This window comes from Copadichromis virginalis, linkage group LG18 (assembly GCF_057382275.1).
Source record: "Copadichromis virginalis isolate Kocher_CV1m ecotype Utaka linkage group LG18, C_Virginalis_male_GT1.1, whole genome shotgun sequence".
Taxonomy (NCBI): domain Eukaryota; kingdom Metazoa; phylum Chordata; class Actinopteri; order Cichliformes; family Cichlidae; genus Copadichromis; species Copadichromis virginalis.
This window is the reverse complement of record NC_140635.1, coordinates 1,281,500-1,297,697: the sequence shown is the minus strand read 5'-3', so window position 1 is coordinate 1,297,697 and position 16,198 is coordinate 1,281,500. Positions and strand designations below refer to the sequence as shown.

General features: G+C 43.8%; 2 protein-coding genes and 1 long non-coding RNA gene across 5 annotated transcripts in view; all 3 read left to right on the top strand.

Annotated features, from left to right (window-relative positions):
- The first annotated feature begins 4,680 nt into the window (after window positions 1-4,680).
- LOC146686851 (uncharacterized) lies at window positions 4,681-10,984 on the top strand. 2 transcript variants are annotated; one of them, XR_014916584.1, is made up of 3 exons: window positions 4,681-4,902; window positions 5,121-5,322; window positions 9,738-10,984. It is a non-coding gene; the product is annotated as an uncharacterized LOC146686851 (long non-coding RNA). The 2 variants fall into 2 exon arrangements; XR_014916583.1 differs by having other exon boundaries at window positions 5,118-5,322.
- Window positions 10,985-11,369: 385 nt separating this feature from the next.
- Window positions 11,370-16,198, top strand: part of LOC146686848 (uncharacterized) — a 42,087-nt gene continuing 37,258 nt past the window's right edge. For both annotated transcript variants that reach the window (XM_085440258.1, XM_085440257.1), the window contains exon 1: window positions 11,370-12,109. The gene's annotated coding sequence lies outside the window, so the exon portion shown is untranslated. The remainder of the gene's footprint in view (window positions 12,110-16,198) is intronic.
- LOC146686850 (uncharacterized) lies at window positions 12,109-15,986 on the top strand. The gene is made up of 2 exons (XM_085440251.1): window positions 12,109-12,315; window positions 14,148-15,986. The coding sequence occupies exons 1-2, from the start codon at window positions 12,144-12,146 to the stop codon at window positions 15,179-15,181; spliced, it is 1,206 nt and encodes a 401-aa protein (XP_085296377.1). The 5' UTR covers window positions 12,109-12,143; the 3' UTR covers window positions 15,182-15,986.

Sequence of the window (16,198 nt, the reverse complement as noted above, 5' to 3'; positions counted from 1 at the left end):
GGTTGGAAATCACTCTCCACACTAAACCTGTGATCTCACACAAAAAACCCAAAATGGCTGAAAGTGTTCAAACATTAGGAACAAGCAGAGACGTCTGCTTTCAAATGCAAACATGCATCATGTCAGATTGTTTCTCCTGGACTTCTGCACCAAACTGTCCCTGCTGGATCTCCTCCCTCTGGAAGCTCCTCACTCCTCTTGAACAAAGATGGATGAAAATGTGACCTCTGACCTCAGTTAAGCCTCCGGGAGCAAGTTAGTCAAACTTCAGATACACAGTGACCTCTAGTGGCAGTTGAGTGACGACACAGCAGCTGCGGTTTCTGAAAGCAGGTTTAACAGGTTTGGACTCACTTTAAATGAACGAAACAGTTCAGACGTGCAGGAAAGCTTTTCTCCAACGTCTCTGCAACGGTTTTTAGAACAATAACTTCCACTGTCATAGCAAAGATCAAACTTTTGGTAGGTCTCTGGATGTCAGGTGCCGGAGATGAAAGTGAACTTTCATGTATTACACATTAGCTAACAAGCAAAAGGTCCACAGTCTGAGGAAAGGCATGAAACCTCAGACACGTGGAACGACTGTGGGATCACTTCTCAATCAGGGAGCAGGTGAGAGCAGCTTCTCCACACCAACTCATAAAACCCACCATAAAGTACCACAATGTGAGCTGGCACAATGAATGATTATTACTGAAAATGATCTTTAAAGTCATCCATCATTTACAGCTGGAATGTAAAGTTGCATTTAGGAGAAGAATTGTATTTTATCTGAGGCTCTTTCCTCCTCTGCTGAAACACAGATCAAGCAGCAACACATTAAACTGATGGTTTGTGATGGGAGCAGCTGAACATTTGTTTCCGAGATAAAACTGTTTTAATTTTGAGCCCACTGAGGTGGATGTTCCACACACGGGCTACAAATTACCAGTGGGCAGGTGTAAACCTTGTGTTATTTAACACAGCCGTATCTCGTGATGAAAAATCTACACTGTCTCCTAACAAACTGCAGAGGTTTAACAGTGTGTGGCTCCCTCTAGTGGATGTTGTGGAGTATTCTGTTGTCTTTGCTCCAAAGGTTTTTGTACAGAGTTTTGCTGTTTCCTGTCACTGTGGGCCTCACAGTACAGTAGTACACAGCAGAGTCAGACAGCTGAAGCTTCTGGATCTTCAGAGGAGCTGACTTTTCTGCTTTGTTGATTTTAGCATCAAATCTGTCTTTTGGAAACTCCTGATCATTATCTTCTGTTCCTGTAGTGTCACGTCTTAAAACATACTTTGGAAAGTTGTTTATTTCTTGTTTGTACCAGAACAAATATGGAAATGGATCAGATGTTTCATAGCTACATCCAAGTGTAACTGTGTCTCCTTCAGCAGCAATGACATCTCCTTGTTCCTGGATCACTTTGTCTTCTCCTTTACACTCTGAGGAAGAACAGAACATGCAGAGGAAGAGATGGATCAATAAACATGATTAAAAACTCACCATTAATCAGACTCACACATTTATTTAAGCAGAGGAAACATGTTGATGTTTGTATCTCACCAAAGAAAAGAGCAGCAAGAATAATCCACAGCCAATGTTCCATCTGTACAACAAGGTTTAAATCAACAGGAGAAACTAGCTGATGTTCAACATTCAGTCTGAGAATTGTTCTCTTCACAGCAGCACTTATTATTGACACAATGGTTGAACACAGTGCAGAAGGAGAGCCCCGCCTACTGGATGATGTCGCCCTCTGTCTCCTCTTTGAGTCTCACTTCTCTCACTTCCTCTTCCTCCTGGTTCACAGACTGTTAGCAGCATTTGAATCACTGTGAGGAGGGAGGATGGAGCACTTTGCACTGTGTGCACAACGAGCCAAATGTTCTCCATCACTGAGCTGCTTAATGCTTCTCATGCTTAAAGTGAGACTTGAAAAGCTTTGATCACGGTTTAAATGATTTGGATTTATGAAGCTGTATTTTTCTTTAACACAGAGCAAAGAAAGAACAGAGGAGCTGCAGTGAAACAATAAGTGAAAAGAACAAAAGTAAACCATAAAAGTTAAAGCAGTCGTCTGTAGCAGCACCAGGACTCAGAGTTAATAAACCAGCTGCCACATGTGGCTGATTCTATCCTGGGGATAAAGTGAGATTTGGCAGGTGGGTTAACCATCAAATATGGACTGATTCTTATACAGCGCTTTTCTCAAAGCGCTGTATACAACACGCCTCATTCACACCCACTCATACAAGCACTTCTAAACTCAAGTGCAAACTAATAAACACTGACACTCCAATGGATGCATGGGAGGGCAATTTGGGGTTAGTATCTTGCCCAAGGATATCGAACTAGTAGCTGATCTGCTCTACCACGTGAGCCACAACCTCCCCTTATAAATAAGGGACAGACGCACAACACGCAACCAGCTGAGCTTAGTGTTTGTCACAGCTGGGGCTGCAGTCGTGTGGTGTAATGAGAAAAGGATCCACAATGCAGGCACTGGCTGGGGTGCGAGTGAGTGTTTATTTGTAATGAAAGTAAAGTACAAAAACAGGAAATAAGGAGCAGGGAGCAACTAAAGCCTAAACTGGGAACACTAATAAACAAAGCTGAAAACATGAAGCCATGCAGGGAAAGGAGAGCAGAGAGATGCGAGGACCAAACACACAGACGGAGCGACGACAAACAGAGGCAGACACACTATAAATACACACAAGGCAATGAGGGAGTGACACACAGGAGGGGAGCACAGCTGAACAAAGCAAAACAGGAAATGCACAGACTGTTTTACAAACATAATCTCAGAGACACGAACAGGACACCGGAGAGGACACAGGTAGGGACGACAGAAACACTAAAGACTCAAACCCTAAGAACTAATTCGAAACAGAAGAAACTAGAAAATAATAACAATAAACTCAAAACACTGAGACAGCAACCCAGGACCACAGTGTAAATATGCACTGTATGTGACGTTGCAGGTCACTAAACGGGACAGTTGGCAGCTCTACAGGTGGGGAACCCACATCAGGTGTAGCAGTGCAGCACGGACTAAAGAAAATATTAAAATAAATAGAATAACTGAGACTGTGAGCTTCAGCAGGTGTGTTTGCTTTGTGTACAGATGAGCTGCTGCTCTTTGTGCAGACGGGCTTTGAAGCAGCCTGGCGTCATCTGCAGGGGTTTAATGAGGCGAACCACAGAGGGGTTCATGCGTCATGTCAGAGCGCTCTGTCCACACATTCATCAACATGTGTCCTGCTGCCTTCAGGTGTCTGCAGGGCTTCAGTGTGACAGAAATGAGGTGCAAACTGAGTCGCTGTCTGTGTGTGTGGGTGTTACTGTGGGTTTGTAAGGACTCTGCTGCTTCGCTCCTTCAGGGCTCTGCTTTGCAGTGTCGGTGCTGCTGCTCCTGACATTAAACCAGAGGCTGATGTTCATGCATTATACCAGAGGACGAGGTGAGAACATTGTTGCTGAGGCCACAAGAACTGATTATGTTAAAGACTTACTCTTGTTTTATCCTTCAAACATTTTTCAATTTCATTCAAACTACAAAGACTCTTATGTTTCCTCACAATCCAGAGCAGTTTAACAGTGTGTGGCTCCCTCTAGTGGATGTTGTGGAGTATTCTGTTGTCTTTGCTCCAAAGGTTTTTGTACAGAGTTTTGCTGTTTCCTGTCACTGTGGGCCTCACAGCACAGTAGTACACAGCAGAGTCAGACACTGCAGCAGAGGAGATCTGAAGGTCCAGACGCTTTTTTCCAGACAGTTTTGTGGAGAATCTTGCAGCTGATTTTAGAAACTCTGACTTTCTTGAAATATTCATCCCTGATATGTGGATCAGGAACTCTGGCGGTTTCCCTGGATATTGTCGATACCAGAAGAAATTATCATTGAGATCTGCATCTTGGGAATAAGTGTAGGACAGAGTGAGAGTGTTTCCTTCTACAGTGGACTCTTCATCCTTGACTGCAGTGAGTTGATCACAGCTGACACCTAAAGGAAGAGATAAATGTTGTTAAAGACGATGTTAAACTGTGAGCGCCTGTTCCAGTGATTTCTAGCAAACAGATCCTTTAAAGACATTTCTTCTTCCTGCTTTAACCGACCTGTTAGTGTGATCACAAACAAAGGAAACATGAGCCAGTAATGCAGTGACAGCATCTTCCACACACTATCTGTTCTGTATGCTTCACATATTGAATGTATCTGACAGTGGGAGTCCTTTTCTGCTCTGTGACAGTGTTGCTCCTCCTTCAGCCTCTTCCTCCTCTCATATCTCTGCATGTTACAAACACCAAAACCAAACCTCAATACATGTTACAGCTTTCAGCACAAACTCAGAAACCTCCAGTGTTTTTTTTCCTTTGTGTTTCATACTTTTGGATTTCGTCTTGTACTTAGTAAATAAAGACTGACTGGCACAGCTGGATTCATGCTTTCTGGCTGCTGTGGCATGAACCTGCCACTGGGCGTTGGGCTATTGTCAAGCATTGAGTGTTTTCTGTGTTCTGGAGTTATTAAGATTAAATCGTTGCAATTTGTTTTCACTTTAAAATACTGTGTGAATGTGTGTCTTACTCACTGAAGTGAACATTGATGACTGATGATCATGTTTATGATTCAGGAGTAAATATTCAGTCCGACCTGGAAATGTTTCCAGCGGAAATTCATGTTAACGGTTCTACTTCGCCGGAACTTCACTGTGACACCGGGCGGAAGTAAACAAAGAAAAAGCAGAAGTACCGTTAGCTTTCCTCCTGCTAGCAGCTAGCTGTTGGAGTAACATGTCTGCTGTTCAGCGTCTCAGAGAGTTTATCAGCGAGGAAGAGGAGGAGATGATGGAGTCTGAGGAAGACTCTGGTGATGAGGAGCCTCACAGAGCAGGTCTGAGCTTACAGCACAGCTGAAGGTAAATTCACATAAATGTCTATAATAACAGAAACGTTCCGCAGTGATCGCACAGTTCATCGGTAAGCTAACAGCGCACATTTCTGTGGACGCTGCTCTACAATCAGACTGAGCAGCTGCTCAACACACACATTTATTTAAAGGCACGGAGGGTGTGTGAGCCTCTGAAGGTTCCACGTGGTACTTATTTCGAATAAAAATAAGTACTTCTGTCAGCAGCGTGTCTGTGCGGAGGAGGAGGTTCTCCCTGAACAGCAGCTCTGGAACCAGGAGAGGAGCTCCAGTGTGGACCAGGAGGAACCGGAACCTCCACAGATTAAAGAGGAACTGTGCAGCAGTCAGGAGGGAGAGCAGCTGGGACTGAAGGAGGAGACAGATACCTTCATGGAGTTTGAGTGCAGCACCAACGATGAACACACAGGTATCGCCCAGCATGCAGCAGCAGTGTGTGATTCTCTGCTGGTTTGAATGAACTCCGCATGAACAGATCAGAACAGCATGATCAGAGCGAGCAGATAGCCCTGATAGGGTCGTCTAAAGTGCACAGCAGCCCCACCTGCGCTTCAGACCTGCTGTTTTCAAAAGGCGGCCAATCACAGTGAAGTTGGATTAAAGGATAAAGGAGCTAAAACATCATGTTTCAGGATGAGCTGAGGGGCTGCAGCAGGTCCAGTGTGACGGCCTCCTCGCTCACTGTGAAACATTCAGAATCCTGGACGAGCGCTTTTGCCAGTGTCATTAAAACAAAGCTCACTTTATAACTATAAATACATATATATTATTTATTAAAGTGTAGAATAGAGCAGGGCGATATGGCCAAAAATATTTATCACGATATATATTTGAAAATTTGCGATAACGATATAACTGACGATATAATTGATGCGAGACAAAATACAACTCCACAACATTACTAGTGCAAAAAGACAACCTTCCATTTATTTTCACTTAAACAAGAAGCTGGTTTTTATGTACATTAAAGCTTTATAAAAATGTAACAGTGCAAATGCAAATTTCTTGCTGAAAGTTTAACCAAAAGGCATTTCCAGTAGAAATGGGCTGACATATCCTGAGCATAACCATGTATAATATCCACTGACGTTAAAAAGAGGTGCTTTGCAACATTAAACTGCAGTGTGCAGTACGTATTTTTCGGACCATAAGGTGCACGGGATTATAAGGCACATTAAGCGAAACAAAGCAGTCAGATAAATCAAACTTTATTAAACTCATTCTTCTTGCTTCCTCCACTTCTGTACCATTGATTCATTAATGTTGAATTCTCTGGCAGCTGCTCTATTCCCATGTTGTTGCAGTATATTAATGACTAACCTCGTATTGTGGATGGATTATCTCAGTTGTTCTCCTGACTGAAGTTTGGTCCGTTTACAGCATCCTGCCATGAGATTGCATTTGTCTCTAACCATGAGGAACCTTCACGTTAACTTTTATAAGTGGGAAAGTGTTAGTGTTCATCCTCCAGCTTCACTGTTTATGTTATGCTAACATAGCTGTGTCGCTAGCGATCACGTAGCACATCATTATATACCAGCTAGCCCAACTTCAGTAACCCTACAAACATCACTGCTGTTTAGTTTCCTGTCTTCATTTATGTTGGAAGTGATAGCAGAGCTGTACGTTTGAATGTTTTCAGAAATCTCTCAGTCAGAACATGCTATATCATGCTTAGGTAACTAGCGAAACTAGCGAGCTAACTTCCGCTAGCTTCCTGCTAACTTCTAACTCCGTTAAATGTAATAACTTTTGTTTTCATGGATGCCTGGAAGTTAAACTTCATAGTTACACCTGGTAAAGCAGCAATGCTGATCGTTTTATTAAAGATGAAAGAATTGAGACAGTTTTTAACTCTCAGTGATGCTGCAGTGTTGTTTGACCTGAAGCATACGGAGCTTAGGACCCAGATTACTCCCAGATTTAAGAGCATCTTAGTCCGACAAATACGACAATAACGACGGCCGCTTGCATGTTCTGCAAAAAAATGTGCTTTGTCGTGTATCTGACGGACAAACACCAAGTTGCACCATTTTTACAAACCAATTGTGGTTCATCTGTTTCACTCAACAATCGGCCATGTGCGTATGAAAACAAAGGCACTGCGCATGCGCGTTTTACTCATATTCTATCGCGATATTTCATTTTCCTATCGTTGCCTAACATTATACCGGTATTACCGTGAACGGTATAATATGGCCCAGCCCTAGTGTAGAATATAAATGTTTTACATACTCATAGTTTTCTTTTATCGAGCTCAGTCCAGACCACACAGCCGTCATGTTGCCACCAACATCGATGACTTTCATGTGATTTCTTTGATTCTAAAGTGTTTGTAGCATTGAAGTGTGTGTCAGTGTGAGCTGTACACACGAGTCAGTGATGTGGTTTCTCTGACTTCGTTCTGATGTTTGATGTGACTCAGCGTCTTCAGTTCACTCTGTTTGTAGCAGACTGACAGCAGGTCTCAGGTCTCCAGGCTGGTTTCCAGTTAAAGTTAACATTCGACTTCTGTAACACAGTTGTGTCATGGACCCAGTCATGTGTTACATTTACTGCACGGAGAATCTCTCTCTTACACTGTGATAGTTCCATCTGAGGCATGAAGCACAGACGTGTAGCCCACATTAGCACCGTGAACTGTGACGACACAAAGACAGAGCACCGACTGACTGACTGTCGTTTCACTGTTACGCCGATGAATCTCAAATCTACTTTCCTTTTTAAAAAAAATCTACAGACTCTTTAAAAATTGCTGGACTGCCTTGATGACATGAAATCATAGTTGGCATTACATATTTTGAATGTAAACGGTCAAAATACTGAGATCGTACTATTTAGACCTTCTGACCCTCGTTCTTCTCTTAAGGTTGACCTTGGCGCTCTGGAAAAGTCCAGAACTCTCTTTGATGGCAGTTTTTCATTTGACAAACAAATAAATTCTGTTGTAAGAGCCAGCTCCTTCCAGCTCAGGGCCTTTGGAAAAATTATGAACATCATGTCATCAGCTGACTTTGAGAAAGTGATCCACACATGCATTTCATCCAGGCTTGACGGCTGCAACAGTCTTTATTCTGGTATCAGCTCTGCTGTCTCATCTGCAGCTAGTTCAGGATGCTGCAGCTCGACTCCTCACAGGCACTCGTAAACACGACTGTTACGTCAAATTGTTGAATGTTGTCATTGTGTTTCTTAAATTTGTCTAAGTTCAAACTATAAGATCAAAGACATTCCTTTGTCTCTGACCACCTCTCCAGCCACTCGGTGCTGGGGGAGGTTTTATTGCAGATACATTCTATCTGAAAGATCTTTTTCTTGTGTTGTAAGCGTCCTGCTTTTATGATCCTTTTGGTGATCAGAAGGACACACACATAGTGCCTTGTCCTAGATCCATTTGGGGGTTTTAGGGTGGGAGGTGTGGGATTATAATAGTATTTTATGCCATGTTAGACCCCTAATTAAAGATTGTGAATTATTATGTAGTTTTAGTTTGCATTATTCTCCTGAATTAGAAGAAGCTGATAACTATTGCATTTGTTAGACTGATTTACATTACATTAGACTGCTGATTTATTGTGAATGAATGATGTTGTTTTATGATGCATTATACTGCTGAGTTATAAGAAATACTGTTCGCAGAAAGTCATCGCCTTATTTGTCTGATTAGCAGAGAACAGAACATGCTGGAGCTTCCTGCTCCATCTCAGCAGGAGCAGATAAACAGGGAGCCAAGGTCGTAGCTTAGGCGCTGTGAGAGAAGGAATGTGAATGTTTAGGCTTTTATGATTAGGTGGGGGCTACTAGAGTCTATAAGAGTTTGAGCAATGCTCCACCATTTTGAGATCTGAGGCTGTCTGCATACGGTGTCCATCTCCCACGCGTGTGATCATTAAAATCATTGTTTGACTGAACCCGACCGGACCAGTGTTGTTATTGTGGTTTTTCCTCCTGTCTCCATCCCCAATATTTGAATCCATAACAGAGGATCTTGTGTAAACTATTGTGTATTGTAACTGTCATGTCAATAAATAGCTGCGAGGAGAGCTGCTCTTTGAAGGATTTGGGCTAGAGACAGGTGATGAGCATTATGCTCCACCGCCTGGTTCTGACCAAGGCTTCCCTCGTTAGCGAGTTAAAGACCAGTTGAAGATGTTCTGTTTTGATTTGTTCTTCATGAGGAATAAGTCTCTAAACTAGCGGGGCCTGTGGAAACACAGACTCAACAACGACCATATTTCCCAGTCTTGGCTCGTTTACACTGGCTTCCTGTAGTTGTAGAATTGATTTTAAGATTTTATTGCTTGTTTTTAAATGGATTGGCCTCCTTGTCCCTCTCTGATCTTCTAACTGAAAATACTCCAAACAGAACTCTCAGGTCCGCTGATAAGTTGCTTCTGATTGTTCCTAGCAGCAGCCTGAACCTCAGAGGAGACGAGACTTTACGATTGCTGTGCCTAAACTTTGGAACAGTCTGCCTCTTCAGTTAGCGTCTCTCCAACACTCCACATTTTTAAACTCTGTCTGAAACACATCTTTACTCAGCAGCTTCTAACTGGGACTCTGTTTTGTTCTCTTTGTGTGTGTTCGCTTTAGTTTGTGCAGCACTTTGTTCAACCTGTGTTGTTTTTAAATGTGCTTATAAACTCATAATGCTGATAATGGTTTTAACTGTAAATATATAAGAGTGACCCTTTAACCCAACACCGAGAGCCTGCTGAATCACACACACTGGCTGAGTGTCAGAACTGGACTCTGCTCTGAGTTTTTGGATCTATTTTTTGCTTACATAAGTAACCTTTGTCTCCTCTCTCTTTGTTCCTCCAGACGTCCCACAGCAGCGTGTGCCCTCACTAACCAGGAGAGGAGCTCCAGTGTGGACCAGGAGGAATCAGAAGCTCCACAGATTAAAGAGGAAGAGGAGGAACTGTGCAGCAGTCAGGAGGGAGAGCAGCTGGGACTGAAGGAGGAGACGGATACCTTCATGGTGACTGCTGCTGAGGAAGGAGAGCACAGTGAACCAGGAGGAGACGAGGAGCAGCTCCTCTGTCACAGCTCTGCTGAAGCTGAGAGTCAGCATCTGGAAGGAGGCAGGAGTGCAGACTCGGGAAAATTAGAAACAGAAGTGACAGCAGGAGGTTCCCCCCCATCAGAGAGTCGGTGTAACTCTGACACGGGTGAAAAGCCTGTAAACTGTGATGGTTGTGGGAAGGACAGAATCCACACAGGTGAATTTTGTCTCGCTCTCACCTGAGCGTCCACGTGAGAGCCCACACAGGCGAGAAGCCGGATTCATGTGAAACACGGAAAAAGGAGAAATCCATGTGAAAGGTGGACTGTTTCCATGGCAACTTTCTGTCTGTCCTAGCACAAGATGCTCGTACAGCAGAAACTCTCAAACTCAAGAACAGTTAAGTGATGGGAGCGCTATTCTGTGAAACGGAGTAAAGGCTTCATTTAAAGCAGTGAAACAGGAAAAGCTGCGCGTTCAGCAGTCACACGACTACAGTCTGATTTTATCTGTCTTTGCATCCTTTTTATTTCTTTTATGCTTCAAATTGTGTAATAAACCAAATCAGATGATATTTGTCTTTTAATGTGACTAAACCTAAACCTACAGCTGCCTTCTAACTGAGCTGTTTCAGGACGTCCCAGGTGCTGTTAAGAGTTTTAACGTCCTGGTTTTATTTTGGATGCTTGCTTTACTTTGCACAAATTATTTCACAAAAACTTGTAATTTGGTGGATGGAAGGTGGGGGAGAGGTCCTTATCTACACAGTGGTGGTAATTGTTCTGACCATTAGAGAAATCATCATGTAAATGAAACTGTGTAAAGCACCGGTATAAATAAACAAAAAGCATTCTGATATTGGAACAGCCAGCTCGTAGCACTCTCAAAGAGTAGATCCCTCCTGCCTGAGTGCTGGTGCAGCAGAGGGGAAGTAGGTCACCCTCCCTCTCTCACCTCCAGCTGTTTTCCTCCCAGACTGAAAGAAACCAGTTCAGCAGCTGTCTCCAGTGATGCAGCCCAGATGTTTGTAGTGTATGTGTATATTAAACTGTTTCCTGCGTGGGTCTGGTGTCACTGCTTTGTTCATAATGGCCTCTCTTACAGTGAACATGAACGTGGATTTATATTCTCTTTACAGCTTCACTAAGGTCTTGAATATTTAAACCTTTATTTTGAAAATAAGTTAAAAAAAACCTCTCCAGCTGTCTCGCCCTCTGACGTCATCATTGTTTCTTTTTTTTCTTTTTTTTTTTGCCTGTCCCGTTTGGCTCTTTTGCATCAGAATTGTTGTCTAAAGGCAAAGAAAGATGCCCAACGGATTTACTTTACCAAACTGACCATCCCAGCCTTGCCGTAATGGTCCATTTGATTCACCTTTTATTGTTTATTTTATTTTCACTTGTTGAATACGGGACAGACTTGACTGGAGGAAAGAAGGGGAGAAAGAAAGAGGGAAAGAGAAACAGCTGAGAAGAGGGACGGGGGAGAAGGGCAAAAAACAAAAACCAACAGAACGGGCAGAGAAAAAAAAAATGCATATATCAATCACCTGGATCACCTGCTGAGAAAGAAAAAAGAAAACAAGCAGAAGAGAACAAGAGTAATAGAATAAACAACATCACAATGATATATGGGAATATGACAGTAAATACTAAATATTACACATTATTGTGCAGCACATAAGATCAACAGAACACAGTGTGCTTTGAGGTAGCAGCCAAAAAGGGTGTAGTTTGTGGGTGTGATCACCCGTGTGTACACCTGTGAGCATGGACGCGCTTGTTTTTAGCAGTCATCATTGTTTCTTACTGGTCTGTTCTTTGTTTTTATCTCATCTTTCATTTTCTGCTCAGAGGTCGACGCAGTTAACGGTCTCCGGAGGGCAGCGCCGCGTCATATCCGGTGGAAGCACCGGCGAAATACTTGGACTGAACCAGAAGTGTGTTGTGCTGTGTGTGAGCCGAGTGTGTGAGCTGTGGCAGTAACACGCTGTTTATGTATTTATGGCTCAGTTTGGTACATTTAAATAGGTTTTAGGAAGAAAGAAGGACGTTTATTCCAAGCGGAACAAAGTATTTGAACATCCTCCTCCTGCCGGAACTTCAGAGCGGGACATCCGGTGGAAGTAAACAATGAAAAGGCGGCAGTATGGTTGTTCCAGCGTGAACTTTTGGAGGCTTTGTGCTGTGTGTGAGCTGAGTGTGTGAGCCGCGGCAGCAACGATGCCTTCAGTTCAGTATCTGAGAGAGTTCATCAACGAGCGACTAACTGCTGCTGCTGAACAAATATTCTTGGAGTTTGAAAAAACGATCGTCCAGTACGAGGAAGAGATCGACCGTCAGCGCAGACTGCTGGATATCACCTGGAAACCCCAAATCAAGCTGCACAGGACAGGTGAGTGTCCCTCTGAGGGAGGATCCTGATCACAGCTCTGCGGGACGTTTCTGATTGTGAGGACTTTTTGGAGATGTGAGCTAACAAAGAGCAAACAGAGGACAGGACTGCGCTGCGCTGCGCTGCATTCAAACAGCAGCTGGTGGATTTGAGCTTTTCTCTGACCTGGATCACTCAATCAGTTCCTTTATGTTTGCTGTCAAAGTTGGAAAACATCAAAAGTCGAGCTTCAGAGCACATTATTTATTCCAGATGGAGTTTATACATATAAATATAACGTTTATATAAATGTATGTTTCCTGTTGCACTTGTGAAAGTTGCAAACAAATGTTGGAAACATAAAGTCGCTGTGCAATAATAAAATATCTAATGTGACTGATCTGCAGGCTGTTGCTCGTCCTCAGCGCTGTGATCTGCTGCTGTGCTGAGGACTGTTTGAAACCAGTTCCACTTTATCTTCATCTAAACACACCTGTTCTGTCTGTGTGTGAATCAGCAGCTGTTTGTGGTGCTGGAGGGGTTTGTGTAGCTGTACCAGGCCCTATCCTGGAGCCGGGCCTGGAGTGAGTGTCTGGGGGCCACAGCCCATAAAAAGCTGCACGAGGGGCTTTAGGGGTTCAGTTCTTTGTGCCTCGAGCAGTTTCATCTCTGACCAGTCTGGCCACAGAGGTGAGGAAAGCCACTTCTCTGGTGGACGAGCGATACCAGCAGGATGTAGTCGGGCTTGCCAAAACGCACAGCTCGTGTTATAAAACGAAGCTGTTGGAGACGGCTGCACTCTGGCCTGGATTTGCCTTCTGTGGCCCTCGTATCCCCTCTGTGGGTGTTTCCACAGGACAAAGTGAGGATTCAGAGGTGCTCCTGCAGGAGGACGGGTTGGACTCCACCCTGGGCCGTTTGCTGTCTGGGGTGCTCCCGCTCCCTCCCCCTTTTCCTGTCTGCTCTGCTGCCCTAATCTGTAAAGTGAATCCAGGCCTCGTACTGCTGTAACGTTTCATGCTGGAGAACGGTTTGACATCTCGTTCAGCTTCCACGGCTTCAGATGAATTTTCACTCATATTTACTTTTTGTGAATTCATCATTTTCTGCAGGGCGTCAGACACTCGGAGTAAAACATCGATTCATCATTTCTGCACAGATCACTGACCTTTGTTTCCATATTGAACCCAGAATCATTCAGGCTCCGTGATTAAAGGTTTGGAGTATGACAGTTGCATGTAGTGTAGCATCATCTTCTCATACAGCAGTGACTTGTGTGTGATGCATGGAGGGTGTGGGAGCTTGCACAAGTGATGCAGGTTATCTGTCGTGGAATTTTCTGTTAATGAAATCTGCAACACCGTCAGCTGTGGTCAAGCTATTTTACTTACTGCATGCAGGAGAGCCAACACACATCAAATATCAAAGTTCACAGTCATGGGAGCTCTTATCCTTTTATACCCTCACACACAACTCTCAGTATCTTTCAGTTACAACAGGTTTTTGTCACACAGCCTGTTGCTGGGCAGAGAGCAACTCCCACTATCTTTTCCCAGGAAGCTCCTGGCACTGGTCTTCTTGGGGGGTTTGTCCTTGTACACTCGAACAGTTAGCAGATAACTTAGTGAAACATCGTTAAGCAAAGCTAAACAGTTTTCACCAGGTCACACTGACACATACATACAGTTCATCTAATCTAAATGTGAAAACTAGAATTTTCCCATTACACTCTTTAACAGAAAAGTGCTTCATTTTATTCTAGTTTTTGCTCTTATACATACTTATGGCTGCAGTGAATATTTACTCAGTTTTCTCTTTTTCATCACATCAATTTTAATTTTCTGTCTCTCCAGACGTCCCACAGCAGCCTGTCTGTAAGGAGGAGGAGGAGGTTCTCCCTGAGCAGCAGCTCTGGAACCAGGAGAGGAGCTCCAGTGTGGAGCAGGAGGAACCAGAAGCTCCACAGATTAAAGAGGAACAGGAGGAACTGTGCAGCAGTCAGGAGGGAGAGCAGCTGGGACTGAAGGAGGAGATTCATAGCTTTACGGTGCCTTGTATGTATGAGGAAAGTGACGACAGTGAATCAGAACTCCTCGGGCAGCAGCTCCTCTCTCCCAGCTTTCCTGTGGCTGAGTCAGAGGATCATGAAGGAAGTAAATATAGAGATTTAGGAGTAACTGAGAATGCAGAGGTGAAGCCAAAGAAGAGAAATCACAGTGAAAATGCAGAGAACCCTACACTGCCAATGAGTCAGTGTAACACTGGCACAGGTAACAAGTATGTATCATGTGATGTTTGTGGAAAAGCCTTTAAGAAAGGGTACCAAATGAGGATCCATCAGAGAATCCACACAGGGGAGAAGCCGTATTCTTGCACCACGTGTGGGAAAGGTTTTACTCAAAGTGGTAGTTTGTTGAGCCACATGAGAACCCACACGGGGGAGAAGCCGTATCTGTGTAACACGTGTGGGAAACGTTTCAGTCAGAGCAGCAGGTTGTCCATCCACACCAGGATCCACACTGGTGAGAAGCCGTACCTTTGTAAAACCTGTGGGAAGGGATTTAGTGACCCGTCGTCGGTTAAGCAGCATAAGGTGGTCCACACAGGGGAGAAGCCGTATCTGTGTAACACGTGTGGGAAACGTTTCAGTCAGAATAGCAGTTTGTGGGCCCACATGAGAAGTCACACAGGGGAGAAACCATATTTCTGTAAAACGTGTGGGAAGAGTTTCAGTCAGAGCAGCAGGCTGTCCTCCCACACCAGGATCCACACTGGTGAGAAGCCATATCCCTGCAAAATGTGTGGGAAAGATTTTCGCTCTCAGTATCATTTGACTGTACACGTGAGAAACCACTCTGATAGTAAGCCTTACCCTTGTAACACGTGATGTTTCCAGTGTCCATTGGAGAGTCTGCGTCTTTGTAGCGTAACTTCACAGGATGAGATGGCTGCTTCCAGCTGCTGCTCATGTTTGCACTTCCTGGGTTTGTGTCTCCAGCTGAACTGAAACAGCAACCTCTCACTTGGCTAGCAGCTCTGTTACTCATCACACTATGAATCCTCTTATTTCACCGGTCAACAATTTGTGTCTAAAAAGGCAGTTTCTGAACTGCAGGCTGAACCGCTGCTTTGCTCATAAGTACTATAGTCAACTGGGTCTGGTTCTCTGTGTACCAGCAACTAGACGGATCACTGGCAGAAGCACCAGAGCTAAACAGGACTGCAGCCATAGATCACGTGTTTTACTGGGTATCAATCTGGCAGTGATATAAAAAGTCTGATCAGTGGAAATCAGTTCCTGGGTTCTGTTTTCTATAAAAGCTGTTTTGTAGGATTTCTTTGAGACTCTGGAAGAAAACATGTTCGATGACGTCTCTGCTTCAGTAGAATCAGAGGCAATAGTGTAAATATGACAAAGATGCAGCTCTGATCTTCCGCCTGCATCGAGGTTTTCTTCTTTACCTCCATCACTCTGTTTGCACCTGAACGTTTAGTGGAAGATGTTTGGTTTGTGTCCTCAGTGATTTTTGGATTGAAGTCAGATGTTGAAGTTTGTGTTTCAAGCATGCTTTGTTTTGTGTTCACATCTTTTTAAACGTTTCCGTCTTTAGAGCTGACACTAACAAACTGTACGAGCTGTTTGACGTGTCGATGTGAAAGGATCTTTATAAATAAAGTTTCCTTCCACAGCAGCTCTGTCTCTGTCTCTGATCTTTACTGCTTCATTTCTCTGTTGTCTTTGTCATCAGTCCAATGACACAAGAATCAGAGGTTTAACAGTGTGTGGCTCCCTCTAGTGGATGTTGTGGAGTATTCTGTTGTCTTTGCTCCAAAGGTTTTTGTACAGAGTTTTGCTGTTTCCTGTCACTGTGGGCTGCAGAGCACAGTAGTACACAGCAGAGTC